Source organism: Notolabrus celidotus, chromosome 2, assembly GCF_009762535.1.
Source record: "Notolabrus celidotus isolate fNotCel1 chromosome 2, fNotCel1.pri, whole genome shotgun sequence".
In the NCBI taxonomy this organism is placed as follows: Eukaryota; Metazoa; Chordata; class Actinopteri; order Labriformes; family Labridae; genus Notolabrus; species Notolabrus celidotus.
Genome location: NC_048273.1, coordinates 4,036,853 through 4,056,581, shown reverse-complemented (window position 1 = coordinate 4,056,581; position 19,729 = coordinate 4,036,853). Strand labels below are relative to the sequence as shown.

The following is a 19,729-nucleotide window of genomic DNA, read 5'->3' as shown; positions in this document are numbered from 1 at the left end:
TCATATTTCATGACTTTTCCTAATTTAATGGGGACAACTGGGGAAACATAAAATTATATAAAATTATAAAATATAAAATATATATATAATATATATATAATATAAAATTAAAATGTTTATGTTCCAATTTCCTGTGAAAAAAATTATGCATCAGTGTTCCTTGGGGTCAATTTGACCCCAGGCTGTTTTAGCTAACACAAGAAATATCAACATTTTACACTCAGTTGTTTTGGTTGATATTGAGGTCACTATAACCAAGGACACTTCTGCATGTGACTGCAGGAGCTGGGATGGAATCGACAACCTTCAGATTGAGATCTAATATTTTGAGCCACCATGTCTCTAAAGACATTCAATGATGAGTCTTGTGTCATAGAAACAAGGCAGGGCCGATGAGAGCATGACAGACTGGCAGCAGTTTGATGTTCTGTTTTACAAATAAAGTCCTTCTGAAGGCTTTAAATTGAGTTTATGCTTAAAATATATTTTATTTAAAAGGGCTTTTTAGGTAGTCAACAAAGACACATAAAGTACCTGACACATAAACCTGGTTAACATCAGTTTCTGGAGGTTTAAATTGCTGGGGTCAAATTGACCCCAATGATAAAAGATGTTAGTGAATTTGAGGGTAACAGGAGGGTTAAGAGGTGAAACACATCTAAAGTTCTACAAGAATTCAAGTAAAAAAAAAAGGATTTAGTGATAAAAAGTGAGTAAAGAAAGTGGCCTGTGCTCTGTGACAACCTCAAACAGTGTCTCATGTACTCACACTCTAATACTGTGACAGTCCAGTCACCCCGCCATGTTGGTATGCACGTTCGCCCTGGTAGGTCGAGTCCTGGGACAAAGCCACGTCGATTTGGGACTTGAACTCATCGCCCAGGTAGCTGTCCTGGAGAACACGAAGAAGGAGACAAAGTTACAGTCACATCCTGAAGAGCTCTTTAGAATCTCCTCTTATAATAACCAATCACAGGCCTAGCTTCTGGATGAGCTGGTGAACTATGTCTCAGTTTTCTAAATATGATCAGATGTTGTATTTGATAGAAGCACAGTATTGATCTTCATGTGGTTTCTTTAGTTACCTGGGACAGCTCAGGCTGGGACAGACCGGGCTGGCTCATCTGAGAAGGCTGGCTCATGGAGATGTAGCCCTGCGTCAGGGGCCCCTGGGAGAAGGACTGGGAGGCCCCATCCTGGCTGGCCTGGCTGTTTGGTCCGTTACCTTGACCGGGACCCTGGCCCCCTGAGCCGCGGACTCTCTGCCGCCCGCCACGACCAGGTTTACCCTTCATGGCTCCACGTCCTTTATGGAAAAGAAGATCAGGTCAGACACGATCAATCAATCAACCTTTATTTATACAGCACCAAATTACAACAAGCGTTCTCCTCAGACTCTTTCCAAACAGAGCAGGTCTAGACCGTACTCTATGTTCTATTATTAACAAAGACCCAACATCAAGACAGGATAAGATCCAGTCCCATCTTACAGACAGGACTCAGTCTGATCTCATCTTAATCCACCATGAGCAGAGCACTTTGCAGCATTTAGCAAGTTACAGTGGCAAGGACAAACTTCCTTTAACAGGCAGAAACCTCCAGCAGGACCAGACTCATGTTAGACACACATCTGCTGAGACCGTGTTGGAGAGAGGGACAGAGGGAGATGAAGAGAGAGAGAGATGATAGTGGAGGTGAAGGATGTATGAGCAGCTCAGTGGTGTGCTGTACCTGCAGCAGGGCCGTTGGTCTGGCCGAGGTAACTGGGCGGAGGCATCGGTGGCATCACCAGGTTGAAAGGTATGGGGAGATTCATGGCGGCCATGTGACCGGGGCCCGCACCAATCATCCCGATCTGGTCGTGAGTTTGAAAGTACATGTTGGAGGGACGGCCTGCTGGGAGAAAAGGCACAGAGCAGACCAGCAGTGAAGCTGTTTACTTATCTAAAGATGTTACTGTTTATTAATTGAGGCTGTAATAACTCAAGTAAATACCGGCATTGCTGCGGTCGTAGGCTGAGCCAGGGATGAGCGCCTCACGGGCGTCGTACATCGCAGTGCTCATAAAGCGTCCACCCTGGAAAACAACAATCATCACTTTAACAAACATTCTTCACAGAGTTAGGCAACTACTGATTCATCCGCCCACTAATCATCAGAATTAAAGGTTAACTAATAAATGTCAATTTAACAAGTAAACCCATTAAGTCTGCAAATTGCTTGTCTTGTTAGTTGAAACTCAAAGATGCTATTTGCTCTCACAGAAGACATCAGTGTCTTTTAAAGCTCTTTGCTTCTTCACTGATAAAGACTTCTTTTTATTTGTGTTGTGATGAGGTTGCTAGACTAAATGGAAACACTGTTGGTGATTAAGATGCCATGTTGTTTTGTGCTGGGGGCGCCAGTGACCTCAATTTAAGAGCGCTTCTCACAAACGTTTACCGTTGGTAGGTTTTGAAAGTCGTCCTGCCGTACTTCCACTTCCCTAAATAATGACCGTTGGGTCTGTTTTAAAATTCTCTGTATGTTTCATATTTACTTTCATTCAACAACATTTCAACAAGAAACTGTAAAATCTATTGTTAGAAGTTGTGTCAGAGCAACAGCAGCAGCTCTAAACTTTGAAACTGTGCCGCAAAAAAATTGAGTGTGATAACTTTTCTCCTCCCTACGGACCTCCTCCATTGTGTTGACAGAGTTGATATCAGAAGTCCCGCCCCTTTTTGATTCTGATTGGTTGGTGATCAAGAAGTGACACTGATGAACACAGCTGTGTTCCAAATGTTGAATTGTTTTCAACTGAGAGCGCTGAGACAAAAATCAGCAGACGCCGACTACGTTTACGGGCTGAGGACGCTGAGTCACATTTGGTTTGGATGGAAAATAGGTGAAAAAAAATGGCGTTATTGAACACGGCACCATCCATCCATCCATCCATCCATCCATCCATCCATCCATCCATCCATCCATGCATCCATTATCTTTCACCGCTTTTCCCTTTTAGGGAGGTGGGGGGGGCTGGAGCCTATCCCAGCTGTCATTGGGAGCAAGACGCTGGACAGGTCGCCAGCCTATCACAGGGCTAACACAGAGACAGACAACCATTCACGCACACACACCTTCATTTAGAGCAGGGGTTCCCAAAGTGTGGGTCGGGACCCCTGGAGGGTCGTGAGATGTCTTCCAGAATGGTTATTTTTTTTAGATTATCTATAAATACTATATTTTTTTACATTATAGTAATAAAATAGACAAAAACAGTCACTGCATTTGAAATAAAACCTTGAGAATATAAAATGTAATGAGTTTTCTGCCTTTCTTTGTTTCCAGATAACTCCTAAGTTTAAAGTTAGTGAACAGTTAATTATCAGAAGCATCAGAAGCAGTAGGTTGATTCATAACGGCACAGGAAACACAGACACATGCTCATATAGGTAGGGTCATTTTCTGCAGACCAGCTAAATGAAGCCACATTAAATCACTGAGGGACAGTGGGGGTCGCGATTCTTTGGCACCTATATTTTGGGGGTCACGGGCGGAAAAGTTTGGGAACCCCTGATTTAGAGTGACCAATCAACCTAGTGTGCATGTTTTTGGACAGTGGGAGGAGGCCAGAGTACCTACACGACACTTTAAGGATGTAAGAACAGCTTTAAATCTAATCCTTTTCTTACATCCTGTTCATCATAAGGTCTCATTATTCGGCCTTCAGACTCTGATTATGAGCATAAACAGTTGTTTGTTTTTACTCACGGGGTTGATGGTGTTGACGAGCTTGCGCGGCTTGCTGAACTGCATCAGGCTCTCCCTCAGGTTGTTGAGGGGTCCCTCCACCAGGACTTTCTGCTCCTTGTAGTTGTTCAGCAGGTTGTTCCACAGAGGCTGCTTGGAGAGGGCCTTGGGGTTCCCCACGATGATCACACCGTACCTTCAATCACAGAACACCAGATTGTTAATCTAAAACGGTCATCAGAGAGAAACGAGGCGGCTGCATGCGTGGGTAACCTCTGATGTTTGAAACAGTGAAAAGTAGGTTTTTACTTGGCTCTGGTCAGCGCCACGTTGAGACGACGCGGGTCGTTCAGGAAGCCGATGCCCTGGTGCTCGTTGGCGCGGACACACGACAGGATGATGAAGTCCTTCTCTCTGCCCTGGAAGGCGTCCACGCTGGCGATCTCAACTTGCTGCAGCGGGACAGGAGAAGAAGAGACTTTACATCACAGAGCAAACAGAAAACCAGATTACTTCCAGCATGAAAGAGACACGGAGTAAGAGTACACCTTCATGTACCTGATAGAGTTTGGTGTGCAGGGAGCCGCTGAACTGCATGTACTGAACCAGGTATGAGCGCTGACCCTCGTACGGGGTGATGATGCCAATTTGGTCCGGCTTGGCTCCGGCCTTCAGCAGCCTGGTGGTGATCTTCTCTACGTTGGCAGCCTCCGTCCTTTAAAACATCAACATCAGCAGTTAGTTCTCTGTCAGGTCAATCAGATCTGAAGGGAACGGGGCAAACTAGCTTTTGGTCGTCTTTAAATTAAAACAGCAAACAATAAATAAAGACTGACTGACTCTTTCTGCTCTTTTCTGAAAGCTGTGCAGTTAGCTCTGTACACTCTTTATTATACGAGTTAAGCACAGATAGTGTGTCGTCACCTGTTAAGGTAGGAGGTTCCAGAGCTTGCGATCTCCTCCTGGCCCTGAGTGACGTAGAAGAACATCGGCTTGTCCGGCTGAGGCCACTGGAAGTCGAAGCCTTTCTTTATCCGGTCAGCTGAGGAAGACAAAAATGTCATTGGTCCATGATAAAGGTTACGAGGTGCAGTTCATCTACAGTCATGGATGAAAGTATTGGCACCCCTGGAGTTCTTCCAGAAAATACACCATTTCTCCCAGAAATTGTTGCCATTACAGATGTTTTTGGCATACACATGTTTATTACATTAATGTGCATTGGAAAGACACAAGAAACAGAAGAAAAAAAAGCCAAAATTGACATAATTTTACACAAAACTAAAAAAAAAAGAGCCGGCAAATGACTGGCACCCTTTAAAACTGTGGGTAAATTATCTTATATCAAGCATGTGATGCTCATTTAAACTCACCTGTGGCAGATAACAGGCAATATAGAAATCACACCTGAAGCCAGTTAGAATGTATACTCATTCAGTTGATTCAACCTTTCTGTTGTGTGCCTGTTTGTGTCACACCAAGCATGGAGATGAGAAAGAAGAGCCGACCCATTTTTTGAGTTTTGTGTAAAAATGGTGTCTTTTTCCCTTCTGTTTCTTGTGTTGTTCCAATGCACATTAATGCAATAAACATGTGTATACCAAAAACACTTGTAATTGCAACAATTTCTGGGAGACATTGGCAGGTGTAAAGTAACGAATTACATTTACTCACGTTACTTTAATTGAGTAGTTTTTTTGTGTACTTACTACTTTTTAAGTAGTTTTTAAAATCTGTACTTTTACTTTTACTTAAGTAGCTTTTTTGTTTAGTATTGTAATTCGCTACATTTTAAAACATATCCGTTACTGAGTAAAAAACCAACAAAAAGTAGGCTTAAATAAAAAAACACCAGATACCCCAAGCAAGCACAAATTCAGTGAGGCAGGGCAGTGTTCTTTGTAGCAGCTGCCATGTGGTTCATTTGACACATTATTATTATTATTTTTTGGACAGGAAGAGAATATTCTGTTGTGTTGACATGTTTTATGTTGTTAATCCACTTTATTTGTAAAGATTTCCCTTAATTAAACAACAACAACAACTTTGAAATTAAAATCTTTGTGTCCTTATTGCACTCCATAGGAGAGATCTGTTGTTACAATAAAAGTAACTAAGTAACTTTTACCTGAAGTACATTTTAAACACTTACTTTTACTTGTGCTTAAGTAAAATTTCATCAAAGTAACTGTACTTGTACTTGAGTAAAATATTTCAGTACTCTTTACACCTCTGGAAATTGGTTTATTTTCTGGAAAATTTCCAGGGGTTCCAATACTTTCGTCCATGACTGTACACCATCATGAGATAATGAAGTGCTTGATCTCAACAAACCTGCGGTGACGCCGTTCTGCAACGAGCCCTCGTAGAAGATGTTGGAGGGGAAGGCACTGAGAGCCGGGTGCATGCGGTACTGGACCTGCAGGCGGATCGGCCGGATCCCCAGGACCACCAGGCGCTCAAACAGGGACTGGGAAAGACCTGCTTTGGCTGCTTTCTTACACATCACTACAGGACCAAGCTGGCAGTGATCGCCCACCAGAATGAGCTGGTGAAGAAAGAACAGACACATGAGTACGAGAGCGTCTTCAATAATAAGGACGGGTTATCATTCTCATCTCAGCAGGAATAGTACATCCACTGTGAGCGTGCTTTTGTACCTGTTTGGCTCCGAGCACCACGGGCACCATGCACTCGGGCTCAGTGGCCTGAGTGCTCTCGTCGATCAGGATGGAGCGGAACTGCATCTTGGCCAGACGTGGATCACCGGCCCCGACGCAGGTACAGCATATAACATCAGCATTCTGGACAAAGAAGGAGATGATTCAACGAAACGGAAGTGAAAGATTATTGCACTCTCAAGTAGTGAGCAGCGCTAACACAGGACTTCCACCAGATCCGTGTCCGGTCCGTCTCCGATCCGCTGAGGTCCGGCTTCGTGCTCTCTCGTCCGTCAACAGCCACAGGTTGCATTTTGGAGCAGGACCGTCGGACAGCTGGAGTCATATGACCGAGGTCTTGCCACGGTAATTACTGAATCAGAGACGGAGCCGGAACACATGGAGCGGATCCAGTGGAAGTTAACACATTGATTAAAATAGAAACAGATCTGGTGCTGTGACGGATCGGAGACGGACCGGACACTGATCTGGTGGAATTTGGCCGTAAGAGCAAGATCAAAAGAAACATGACTCATTGTAAGCTGACAACAACATGAGATCATTCCCTCTGAGAACCTCTCGGGTGTCAGGTTAACTCCTCCTCACCATGAGCAGCTCCCTCTCGGCCGTGCGTTTCAGAGCTCTGTAGCGTTTCTCGTCAGCGGAGGACAGCTCGCCGGTCTCGTCCTTCAGCTGCTGCAGCTTCTGAAGCTCCGGCATGCTGCGGGGAGCAAAGATACGTCAGGAGGTGCTCACAACAGAACACACACAAAGTCAAACTGTTCTCTTTCAGCAGCTGAGAGAACTCTGAAGGAACATCATTTGCAGTTTTAGAGTGCATGATTTTGTTGCGGCGAAGACTGAGTGAAGATATTCTCTGAGGTGCATTCGGAGAGCAAACTGTGTAACAAGTTGCATCAATGAAGGTTTGAAGGACCTGAACTGCCTCGATAAGCTGTCTGCCTTTGTTGACCGTCAGCCAAACAACAATCAATGACCTCTGCTGTTTTTAGAACAACAGCACGCGCCTGCTCCTTTCATCTCATTCAGCAGCCTCGCCTCACATCTCTCCTTTCACTCGTCATACATTCTACTAAACCTGGTTTCTGAAGCTTAACCTCTGATTTTATTCTCTATGCACCTGCAGTCCAGGTGTGAACAGGACAAAATGCATCTAAGGGTCGAGTAAGGGGGGATTTGAACTTGTATGAAATGCCACCGACCTGTCCATGTTGCTGATCTGGTTGTGCAGAGCAAGGAAAGACACCGGTGACTCGATGGCCTCCCTGCTCTTGGCACACAGCCGGACAACCTTCAGTCCTGTCTTGTCAATCTTCTCAGTCAGCTGATCCACAGCGATGTTACTGGGAGCGCACACCAGGACCGGTCTGCAAAGGAAACCCCCAAAGAGAGTGAGGACGGACCAGAAAAGTAGACACAACAAAACACAATGTTAAGAATGAGTCTGTTTTACCCGTTGCCTTGCCGGGACAGGTGGTAAACGATCGTGGCAGAGGTGACAGTCTTCCCGGTTCCAGGAGGACCCTGGATGAGACTGAGAGGCCTTTGCAGCACCGTCTTCACAGCGTACACCTGGACGAATAAGTACAGAACAGAAGAGGGTTCAGCCGAGGTGAGGTGATGAAAACACTGACATCAAACCTTTTATCAAAACACTCAAAGTGGAAAGAGCAAACTCTGGTAACTCTTAAGTCTGACCTGTGAGTGGTTGAGGTCGGGCAGGCCCTGGGCAGTGAAGCGCTTCGGCAGCTGGCACTTGATGGTGACGTCCTCGACCTCGTGACCCAGCAGTTTGTGGTAAATGTATCCGGACACGGAGGTCTCATCCACGGCAAACGTCTTCAGGGCGCTCTGCATCCTGCAGCGACACAAGAGTCGGTCACTACAACTGATCTGTGTCATGTTTGAACAACTCGACTTCTCCAACAGAGGACATCTTTACCACTTTGTGAGTTTACAGACTTAAGCCTGGTTTGTACTTGTGTTGACTCTACACAGCAGTGACAGATGTGAAGATGAGCACTACATACTTCTGCGTCAATGTGTCTGCATTGCTCTGCAGTACTTTGCCAAAACACTAGAGGGGAGTGTGGTCTCTATTATAATCAGGTCGCCTGTTTCTTGTCTCGCTACATTTCAGTTTACTTTTTAACACCGATTCAGAACTTATTATGTTAATTTAGAGCGGATACATGTTCCCGTTTATCATATAGCAATTATTACAGGGAAGACTAGAGAGGAGACGTCAGAGGAGATTATATGTACAGTGATTCCAGGAATGCCATAAATGGAGGAAATACAATGCCTTCCAGCGGACCAATCACAGGGCTTACAGTCAGAGTTGTTTCAAGGTGTAGTTAAGAATTGAAGCCAAAATGAAGGTTTTAAAAACTGCAGTCCCTCGAGTGTGGACTTGAGGCCGGCCCTGGAGGTTCCAGAACCCAAATACACACCCCAGGCTACGTGTGTAGGCTTCTGCATCAAAAAAGGGCAACACAGACTCACGCCGTAGGCTACGACACATAAGAATAAACTAGGGATGTAAATTCAAGTATTTCCGTGATCAGTCTTTGGAAATGTTAACGATCGTTTAGTCATTAAAAAAAAACGTTAATGTCTGCATGTCAGAAACAATGCCAAATGCGTTTGTTCCCCTGAATCAAATTTTCCTCCATGACACAATGTATATAACTGACAGTATTGAATATCTATTAGGGATGTACATTTTAAGTATTTTCCGTGATCGATTTTTGGAAATGTTAACGATCAATTATCGATTAATTGATAAAAAAAACCATTATGGGGCGCTGGTGGCCTAGCGGTCTAAGCGCCCCACATATAGAGGCTACAGTCCTCGTCGCAGGGGTCGCCGGTTCGATTCCCGGCCGGTCGACCATTTCCTGCATGTCTTCCCCCACTCTCTACTCCCCACATTTCCTGTCTCTCTCCACCTGTCCTATAAAATAAAGGCAAAAAGGCCAAAAATATAACTTTAAAAAAAAAAAAAACATTATTATTCTTACGTCAAAAACAATGCCAAATAGGTTGTTTTCCCTCTAAATTATATTTTTTACAGCAACAAAATGCATAAAACTGACGGGATTGAATACGGGCACACGTTTGACACGCAGAATATCAACGATCAGGCTCATTCAAATATTCTCCGCGGACATAATCTTATAAAGTGAAGGCTCATAATACTAACAGAAAAGTACTTCAGACTCACAGTGTCCAGTTTTCTGTCTACTCGTTCTTATTGAGAAAAATAAACATGTGTATTCGGTCAGGTGTCAGCCGGGAGCGCAACCGGGTCATAATCAGTCCCGCTGGAGAAAAGCTCAGACGGCTCTGATGTTGCTGCTCTGTAAACGTAGCGTACCTGAATTTCCCACCTGTCTGTTGCCTTTGTCTCCACAGGTGGGAAATATCCTGTTTAAAGCTGTCAACCTTTGTGTCCGTGTCGTTGTTGGCAGCAGTTTTGTATTGATCCTCTTTTAAAAAGCGCACGTGGAGACCTGACGCACAGCCGCAGCCGCCAGCTGAGCGTCTCCGCTGTGCGCAACACCTTTAACAGCTGATTCACATCGAAACATGCTTTAAACTTAAAACACCTCCCTGATAGATGAGTGTAATATACGACCACATGATGTTTGTTCCATGTGCCGGAAAATTGATAACAAAAATGTGTGTTTCGAGTAATTTCTTAACAATCAATTAATCGATAATCGATTAATTGTGGTCATCCCTAATATCTATGGATCGTATTGAGGTGTTTAAAATGTTAAACACGCTGAATATCAACGTGTGGAGCAGGCTCATAATCTCTGTGGACATACAGTCATAAAAGTGAAGGCTCAGACTTCAACAAGGGAACTGAACAGAAACATGTTTCAGACTCTCAGTGTCCAGTTTTCTGTCTACCCGTTCTTATAGAGTAAAATAAGCATGTGAACGCGGTCAGGTGTCAGCCCGGAGCGCAACCGGGTCAGAATCAGTCCGGCGGCGGAGAAAAAAAACGCTCGTGGAGACCTGTCACTCAGTCGCAGCCCCCAGCTGAACGTCTCCACTGTGAGCAACACCTTCAGTCAGCTTTAGATACTCGATTAATTTGTTGACATCCCCAGTATAAACCAGAATGTTAAGGTGTAGATGACATGGAACATTTCAGCGTACCTGTCAAAGGAAGTCGACTTCCACACAAAGTCCACCTGGAAGTTGTGGGGGATTTCAACAGGTGCTCCAACACTGCTCCGCAACTCGATGGCAATCTCATCCCCGTAGTCTTAAAGTCGGGGAGTTAAGGAAGTCCAGCAGAAGAACTTTTAGAGGGTAATTATAATAAGCTTTACATGATGTGAAAAACAGATGAAGGTATGGGACACAGAAGGACAGATCAGAGGTGGGGAGACGTCGACTTTCCCCTCTCTACATCTCCAGAGCCAGCATACTGGACCAGATATGAAGACACTGTAATGCGGTGGATTCATATATCACATCAGAGTGTAAAGGATACTGTCAGGAACTTTGATGACGTGGCCGATGCCCTTCCACAGCGGCGCCATGTCTCCCTTGTACCGCAGGCAGATCTCGTCTCCCTGCATCAGCCTCATATCTGGGAGTGACACGCAGACACAAATCAGAGACCGTTCTGTCCTGTGGAATCATTTCTTCTTTCTAGAACACAGATACTCTAAGGAGGAGCGAGCGATGATCATGAACCAAAGGTTACGGTACCGTGCGGGCACAAAGTAGCACAACCAAAATAAAAGGCAAAAAGACAAATCTGAGCACACATGCCACCAAAAGATGCAGGGGCAGGGAAGGCTGCGTGCAAACTCTGATGACTGAATGGGCATGGGGAGGGATGCTATCTGCACCACAGAACCACTGGGAGGAAGTAAAGCTTTGAGAATTACCACCTGAATCCGTCTTGGGCAGTGTGAAATAGGCAATCCGCTTTTTATTCAGACCCAGGTCCCACCTGACTGTTATATTGTCTTGGGTCTGCAGAGGAGAAATAATAAAGAGTTATTCAAACTAAATCAACACAACAGGGATCAAAGGTGTGAAGTGTTTGGATGCTGTTATTTTCAAGGACAACAAACATCACTTTGTTCAGTTCTAGGAGGAAGGTTGAGGTACCTGGGACTCCTTTAGCTTTTTGTCATAGTCCGCCTCCAGTTTGACCAGAGGGCCGAAGATGTTCTGGTACTGGTAGGCGTCTTCGTAGCGCAGCAGCACGTGCTGAGGCTCCTCATCCACTCCCGGTTTCTCCAGGTCTTCCAGGGTGGCACTGGGGTTGTCCTGAGAGAATCGAAGCAACCGTCAATATGTGATTCATTTACACACTTTGGTCCGAGTTTACCGCCAGACACAGTTGGGCTTGGCTACCGAAAAATGGTTCCAAGTATCTCAGATTAAAGATTTGATCAGGAACGTGCATTTCCGTTCCGCTTTCTGGTTCCTAACAGGGACATAAACCTTTCAGGATTAAGGTGCTACACTTAAGGGAACTCTGCGTTCCAGGTTGTTGGTCCTAAACTCTGGAACAGTCTCCCTCTGGAACTGAGAACTGTGGAGACTGTTGACAGGTTCAAAAAGCAGTTGAATACCTCTCTGTTTAGACTCTCCTTTGTTTAATCCGTATGTTTTTATGTCATGGTTTTGTATTTATTTGCAATCTCTGTTTTGCCTTTTAATGTTTTTCTATTGTTGTTGTTGTAGAGCACCTTGTGACCTCTGTTCTTGAGAGGTGCTCTATAAATAAATCTTACTTAACTTAAATCTCCTTTGTCGCAATTTTTTGCGCTGGGAGCATCCAAGGGCTTAAGTTCAGAGCGCTTCTCAACATATTCCCTAAATAATGACGGTTACGTCTGTTTTAAAATGCTCTGTACGCTTCATACTTTCATTCAACAGCATTTCAACAAGAAACTGTAAAAACTGTTGACTGAAATCGTGTCACAGCATCAGCAGCAGCTCTAAACTTGGAAATTGCATCTCGAAACACGAGTGTGATAACTTTCTCCTTCGTACGGACCTCCGCCATTGTTGTTGACAAAGTAGATATCAGAAGTCCCGCCCCTTCTTGATTCTGATTTTGTTCCAAAAGTTAAAGTGTTTTCAACTCAGAGCGCTGAGACAAAAATCCACAGATGCTGAGGATGTTTTTGCACTGGGGAAGATCTTAAGTTTGGCTAAGCTTCACTTAAAATGATAGCGACACAGCTCAGGAGGAAGCTGGTCCGTTATGAGATTTACTTTCAGGTGGCGTGAATTTGAGGAAGCTCTGTCTTCGATGTGCTGCGGTCTCATGTTCATAAAAACGCACCTGCCACAGCTGTAGTAACGTACCGTCACACTCGAGTACGAGTCACAGCTGAGCTCAAGTTCGCATTTATACAGAGCTGAACGAATAACGTACGAGTTCACAGAGTTCCCCTCCATCACCTGTTCCTACGAGGGGACGCTGTCGTGTAGAAACTTTGTTCACTTCAGATATGAAGTTGGAAGAAGAGGAGGAAAGTCTGTGTGCGATGGAAGATTTGTGGTGACAGGATTACACCTCTTTGAAAACTGCATTATGTGAGATGATATTAGTTCACTTATTATATATTTTTCTTTCATTTATTTAAATAATTATAGTTTGTAAATTCCTTTGATCAATCCTGATAAGATACATTTTTTTTGACACTCCATAAATGATGGAATCGATCAAATTGAATCGTCACCCAGCCCTCGTCACAGTACGATCATGAGCGTGTGACTCGTACCTTCCACAGCTCCTCCAGCTTGTTGATCTGCTGGGCGGTGATCTGACGAGCCCGGAGCTGCTCCTGCTCCGACGGGATCTTCACCAGCCAGGACAAAAAGCAGCGGTCCTGAATCAGAGGCTGCCACTGCGAGCTGTCCCAGTTGATGTCCTTCAGGCTGCTCTGGCTGGCGCAGGGCTGCCTGCACGGGGACGAAAAGAACACAGACAGGAACTTAACTGATGTGCAGAACTTTACAAGATGCAAACACTTCCTCCTCCACCTCCTCTCTTTTATTGCATGACTGCAGAAAGGATTAAATAAACGCCACAGAGCAGGCAACACTATTTACACATGTGTGGACTTCATCAGGGAGTTCCTGAAGCACCAGCTGCAGAGTAAACAGCTGACGACTCCTGTCTTTGTAAAGGTTCAGTCCAATCCTGCTTTTAATTATGTCCATGAGGAAATGAAGGGCTGTCTGCTTATAACGACCCTACTGCAGAAATATCAGTGAATATTTCTGCCTAGTGTAGATGGAAAACACAGAAATGTTAAATATTTGTTCAAAGGAATTTATAAAAGATTTAGTAATTACATAATAAGTCCAACAGAGAGTAAAGAGAAGCGTCTTTAACTCCAAAATGTTCCACTCAGTTCATATTTAAGGCTTTGTGTTGATGATTGATGATGAAATATAAACTGTATTTGTTCATTTTGTCATTATTTATCCGAGTTTGATCGACAGGATTTACCCTACAGCTGTTCTGAAATAAGAAGTGTGTTCAATGTTCACTGTGCTGCGTTTAGAAGCTGCTTTAGGTTGTGGTTGTCTCACCGGGGAGGGAACTAAACTTCCTGTTTCGTAGTGAGAATAAGCTCTAGAGCGTGAAGTTTGAGCCACGCAGAGAGTTATGATGATGTTCAAAGCAGTACAAAGGGACATTTTGACCTTGACAGACTGGAGTTGTTGTCACCAGATGCTGGAAGGTCTGCCTGGATAAAGACTCTGGGTACACTGTCTGTTCAGTGTTAATTTTGGCAGCTGTTATAGATTTAGTCTTTAGACCAAAACACCTGTTAGTTTTAGTCACATTTTAGTCTTTGATTTTTGCTGAAACATTTTCTCTCTTTAAGATAATTCATGTAGTCGATCAGATGTCTGTATCAGGGTTGTGCAAAGTGTTCAAATCATCAACATTTCACTCTTTTGCTTGTGTAATATCTGAAGTTAAATAATGTATCCTGTCCCTGCAAAAACAGTCTAAAGAAAACATCCTTGAAGTGAGCACTGTGACTGTATTTTGATTCTCTCTATTCAAATAAAAATGCCATGAACGCAAAATACAAGGGCTGTATTGCACTTTTACCACGGTCCCTGAATGCACCTGCAGTGACAGTCAGTTCACGGCACTCTGAAATGCATCTGCATCTTTGATGACGAGGAGTTGATCAAAACTTCTAAACGTGTCTGATGTTTCACCAAACTGGATTAAATCAAGCTATAGCGGGAGCTTTTACGGTAATAGCGGCAAAAGTGTAAATGTCAAAATGTCAAAACAGGCGTCCCTCGGATGTGTCTTTGTCAGTAACGGGGGGTACCGATACCCGGTACCTGCGAATCGGTACCGGTACTCAACGGTACCAATTTTCGGTACTTTTGCGTGTTTATGTGGTAATAAATGTTAATTTGTTTAATAATAAAATCTCAAACATTTTTTTAATTTAACGTTTTTATTTCATTTACAATGAAATTAACAGAAACAGGATTATATTGGTGATTAGATATATTAGCTGACACGTGCTCATGGCGTTTAATTGCTCTTTCTGGAGTTTATCAATGAACACACGTGAACGCCTGCAGACAGGAAAAAGTTAGTTCTCTGTCTCTTTAAAAGTACAGGACACACAACTTACTTGTTGGGCATTCACGCACACAGGAACAGTTATAAACAGGGCAGGTAGTCGGAGCGAGAGAGTCTGTCTCAACCATAGACTGTAAATAAAATCTAAACTTTAATCCACCTGCAGTTCTGCCTCGCGGTGAGTGCGCGCGCCTGTCAGCTGCAGGCTCCGTTTGGCACGCTCCCGCGCAGATGCAGAGAGCAGAGAGCAGAGAGCAGAGACATCCACCCGATCAGCCTCTGACTTTATTACAGGGCGAAAGTACAAAAAAATCGCCTATTCTTCCACTCCCTCACAGTCACAGGGATGCGTTCAGGTACCAAAACATGGTACCGTTTGATTTTACATAAGTCAGTACTCTGTAGTACCGACAGAATTCGGTCGGTACCTATAAAAGTACCGAATTTGGTACCCATCCCTAACGGGGGGTTAACATCACCAATGAAGATGAGACAGATGCATGGAGGCGGGAGAGCTGGTTCATAAAGCACACCTGCTGCAGGTAGAGACCAAGCTAACACTGAGCCCCTTCAATAATAACTCAGTCGGTCACTGAATTCATCGCTTTTATTTTGAAAGATTAAACGCACAGCGGGGGGAAATATGGATTCTTAATGTCCAGCGGTGTGCCACTAACTTTTTCGTCTCGTTCACAAAAACGAAACATACGTGCGTCTGAGTTTTCATTATCAGTGATGAACTTGTGCTCATTACGTCGTGAAAAAGGGTTCATTGGCGAACGTTTTTCGAACACTGCTGTTGTTCCGTTTGCTGCCCATCATGTCCACAGCTTCCTGGATTGAGAGACTTTGTGCCTGATCGGGTCAAATAAAGGACGATTGAAACTCACCTGCAGAGCAGCACCACCACAGAGTCGGCCTTGGCTGGGATAAAGCCCAGGAGGAAGACGTTGCGACAGCCGCAGTTGTAACACTCCAGCACGGTCTCGCCCAGCGGCCCATCTTTATGCAGCGTCACCTCTTTGCATTTGGCCCTCACCAAGTGGTTAACGATGTGACTGGAATACAGACCAAAGGGGAAATAGTTAGAAACCTGTCCAGATAACAGCTGCATACATCCACTGTGAGATTTAAAAAAGAAAAGGAAAAGACAATTTTACTGCAACTAAACGGATAACTCTGAGATTCAAACACACACTGTGAGGGCTTTAAGTTGTATTACACTCTCAGGATCAGACAGTACATGGACACACAGCGTGACTTATCGATTCAACTTAAATTAAAACATCTGCAGATGCTGCATCGCATGAATCTCTCTTTGAACTCAAACTGTGCTTAGAAAAATTGTTTCATTTCACAAACTTCAGGTGTGCCTTTAATATGAATTGTTGTACATAAGACACGGGTTTAGCCCAATGGTTAAGTTGCATGCCCAAATAGCAGACGGCCTGGGTTCGATTCCATCCTGCAGCCCCTTTCCCTGCATGTCATTCCTCCACTCTCTCCCTGTTTCCTCTCCTCTGTCAATGAAGGTGTAAAAGCCCCCCCCCCCAAAAAAAAACATATACAGCTTTTTAATGCTAATATGTGAGGTAATAATAGTGTGGAGACAGCACACCTGCCCGATGTGTTGCCACGTCCATTACAGAACCACTTCTTGCTGGTGTTGCAGTACACGACGCACGCTGGATCGTGGATCCCACAGTAGCTGTAAGGACAAGAACAACAGAAGAACAAACAGGATGTAAAGAAGTGGGGCGTTGAGTTGTTCAGTGGCAACAGGATACATTAAGAGAAAGTACACACATGCTATTAAAGCTGCTGTTGGTAGGTATGGTGTAAAAAAAAACATTCCTTTTTTTCGGCTGGGTTTGGAGAAAAGGTCATAATGCCCATCGGTACTCATCTGTAAGTGGAGTCATTTGAGACTATTCGGAAATCTCTGCGTTTTCCAATGCCTTTGTATCAAGCAATGTTATTATTCCCCTCGTTCCCGTTATGACGGACCAATCATAGCTAATCTCCAATCCTCTGTCCTGATTGGTTAAGGGGCGGCACCTACTACATCCTCAGATTGGTTATGAGTCCGGCACTATCATGACTGCACATGCCGATCTGTGTTGGGGGGCTTAGAGGAAATCTGGTTTGGAGGGATAGTGTTGACATTTGCAGTCCCTCTCTCTGAACAGATGTTTACTCTGTGACTACCAACAGCAGCTTTAAGTGTAAGGCAGGTCTCCAACATGAGATGTGTTTTGGAACATTTCAGACAGAAAGGTTAGATTTTCATGACAGCTGTTGCTGGAAGATTTGTTTCCTGAATGATGCCAACAAGTCTTGAACGAGTACCCCTGTAAACTTGATTCTAAGATGCTGGTTTGTTAGCATTTGAGTCTCTTTTTGCCCTTCTTCATCACACACCACGCTGCAACAATAAACCATCAACAAAGCATTTTGTTTTGACTTCAGAACACAACTGAACTGCATCCTGCTCCTCTCTGATCTACACCTCAGGTACTTCCTAACAGAGTGTGGCTCCTGTCAGCTCACCTGCACGCGTGCACAGGCAGGTCTTTGGTGTAGTATGTGTCCTCCTCATCTTCCTCAAAGTTGAGCTCGGCCAACAGCTGGCTGGCTTTGGCCACAGGGTCATCCACACCTCCATTTAGCAGACCCTCATCAGGACCATTAATCTGCGGCACAAACACAAGGGTTAGCAAACAAACCGGATGCTAACAGCTAGCAACTAGTGCGGAAAACAGCGTGTTGACAGAGTGACAGCAGTCTGTACTCTTCAATCTGGTCATAACAGCAGGAACGGTTAATTCTGTTTGATTTAAACAGTTACAATCTAAGGTTCTACCATGGTTAGCATTACTTTGGAAGTTAAGTAAATGGCATTGTTAGCTAACAAATAGCTAGCGTTCCCAGCTAGCTGAGGAAGCTCGATAAGCTCCAATAACAGCGGCTAACCTTTAAATAGTCCATGGGGCTAACATGCATCTCTGTGTCGGCTAGCTAACATACATCTCTGGGTCTGCAAGCTAACACAGATCTCTGGGTCGGCTAGCTAACATGGATCTCTGGTTCGGCTGGCTAACATGGATCTCTCGGTCTGCTAGCTAACGTGGATCTCTGAGTCTGCTAGCTAACATGGATCTCTGAGTCTTCTAGCTAACATGGATCTCTGGGTCTGCTAGCTAACTTCCATCTCTGGGTCTGTTAGCTAACTTCCATCTCTGGGTCTGTTAGCTAACATGGATCTCTGGGTCTGCTAGCTAACATGGATCTCTGGGTCTGCTAGCTAACATGGATCTCTGGGTCTGTTAGCCAACATGGATCTCTGGGTCTGCTAGCTAACTTGCATCTCTGCTCGGCTAGCTAGCATGCATCTCTGCTCGGCTAGCTAACATGGATCTCTGGGTCTGCTAGCTAACATGGATCTCTGGGTCTGCTAGCTAACTTCCATCTCTGGGTCTGCTAGCTAACATGGATCTCTGGGTCTGCTAGCTAACATGGATCTCTGGGTCTGCTACTTAACATGGATCTCTGCTCGGCTAACTAACATGGATCTCTGCTCGGCTAGCTAACATGGATCTCTGGGTCTGCTAGCTAACATGGATCTCTGGGTCTGCTAGCTAACTTCCATCTCTGGGTCTGCTAGCTAACATGGATCTCTCGGTCTGCTAGCTAACATGGATCTCTGAGTCTGCTAGCTAACATGGATCTCTGAGTCTTCTAGCTAACATGGATCTCTGGGTCTGCTAGCTAACTTCCATCTCTGGGTCTGTTAACTAACTTCCATCTCTGGGTCTGTTAGCCAACATGGATCTCTGGGTCTGCTAGCTAACATGGATCTCTGGGTCTGCTAGCTAACATGGATCTCTGGGTCTGTTAGCCAACATGGATCTCTGGGTCTGCTAGCTAACTTGCATCTCTGCTCGGCTAGCTAGCATGCATCTCTGCTCGGCTAGCTAACATGGATCTCTGGGTCTGCTAGCTAACATGGATCTCTGTGTCTGCTAGCTAACTTCCATCTCTGGGTCTGCTACTTAACATGGATCGCTGGGTCTGCTACTTAACATGGATCTCTGCTCGGCTAGCTAACATGGATCTCTGCTCGGCTAGCTAACATGGATCTCTGGGTCGGCTAGCTAACATGGGTCTCTGCTCGGCTAGCTGCTAACGGGGTAAACCGCGCGTTATTTCTCCTCCCTGAGATATTAAACCCTTCAGACCTGGCCGTCCAGCTGGCTCTGTGTCTGGCCTTGTGTTTGGGTCTGGCTCGGGAGGGTGAAGTCGGTGAAGTCGTACTCGGAGCCCTGGGTGTCTGCTCCGAGCAGCTCCGCTTCCTCGGTGTCCAGGAAGGTGAGGGTCTGGGAGCTCGGCCCGTACGCCTCCACACTCATCTCGACTCTCAACTTTCGCTTTAGGTGTTTCCGGTATCCGTTAAAGAGGCGATAAAACCCTTCAGAGTGTGAGTTTGTCGATGAATGATCAGCAGGCCGTCGCTGGGAGTCTTAATTTGAACCCAAACAAAAATGGAACCGATCAGAACCTCGAGAGCTCTTCAGGTCCAACGGCGGTGACGAACTTCCACGCGCGGCTCAACGTGTGACGTCCACACGGCAGGTTGTCGTACAAAGATCCTCAGAGAGAGAGCTCTCACTCTGATCTCAGAGCAGGGAGCTCTCACTCT

At 44.9% G+C, this 19,729-nt stretch overlaps 1 protein-coding gene across 2 annotated transcripts in view; it reads right to left on the bottom strand.

The window, feature by feature from the left end:
• Positions 1-19,729, bottom strand: part of LOC117804890 (regulator of nonsense transcripts 1-like) — a 22,701-nt gene extending 2,972 nt beyond the window's left edge. Inside the window, exons 1-23 of one of the 2 annotated variants that reach the window (XM_034673339.1) lie at positions 19,269-19,729; positions 17,581-17,723; positions 16,649-16,738; positions 15,921-16,088; positions 13,187-13,367; positions 11,556-11,717; positions 11,330-11,417; positions 10,927-11,025; positions 10,587-10,695; positions 8,112-8,271; positions 7,867-7,985; positions 7,616-7,780; positions 6,999-7,113; positions 6,393-6,536; positions 6,067-6,280; positions 4,657-4,774; positions 4,291-4,447; positions 4,042-4,184; positions 3,754-3,928; positions 1,996-2,077; positions 1,732-1,896; positions 1,086-1,306; positions 770-892 (exon numbers count right to left, since the gene is read on the bottom strand). In XM_034673339.1, coding sequence (XP_034529230.1) covers positions 773-892; positions 1,086-1,306; positions 1,732-1,896; positions 1,996-2,077; positions 3,754-3,928; positions 4,042-4,184; positions 4,291-4,447; positions 4,657-4,774; positions 6,067-6,280; positions 6,393-6,536; positions 6,999-7,113; positions 7,616-7,780; positions 7,867-7,985; positions 8,112-8,271; positions 10,587-10,695; positions 10,927-11,025; positions 11,330-11,417; positions 11,556-11,717; positions 13,187-13,367; positions 15,921-16,088; positions 16,649-16,738; positions 17,581-17,723; positions 19,269-19,439 — 3,309 coding nt within the window. In that variant the 5' untranslated portion in view covers positions 19,440-19,729 and the 3' untranslated portion in view covers positions 770-772. The remainder of the gene's footprint in view (positions 1-769; positions 893-1,085; positions 1,307-1,731; positions 1,897-1,995; positions 2,078-3,753; positions 3,929-4,041; positions 4,185-4,290; positions 4,448-4,656; positions 4,775-6,066; positions 6,281-6,392; positions 6,537-6,998; positions 7,114-7,615; positions 7,781-7,866; positions 7,986-8,111; positions 8,272-10,586; positions 10,696-10,926; positions 11,026-11,329; positions 11,418-11,555; positions 11,718-13,186; positions 13,368-15,920; positions 16,089-16,648; positions 16,739-17,580; positions 17,724-19,268) is intronic. The other variant, XM_034673347.1, reaches the window with a different exon arrangement.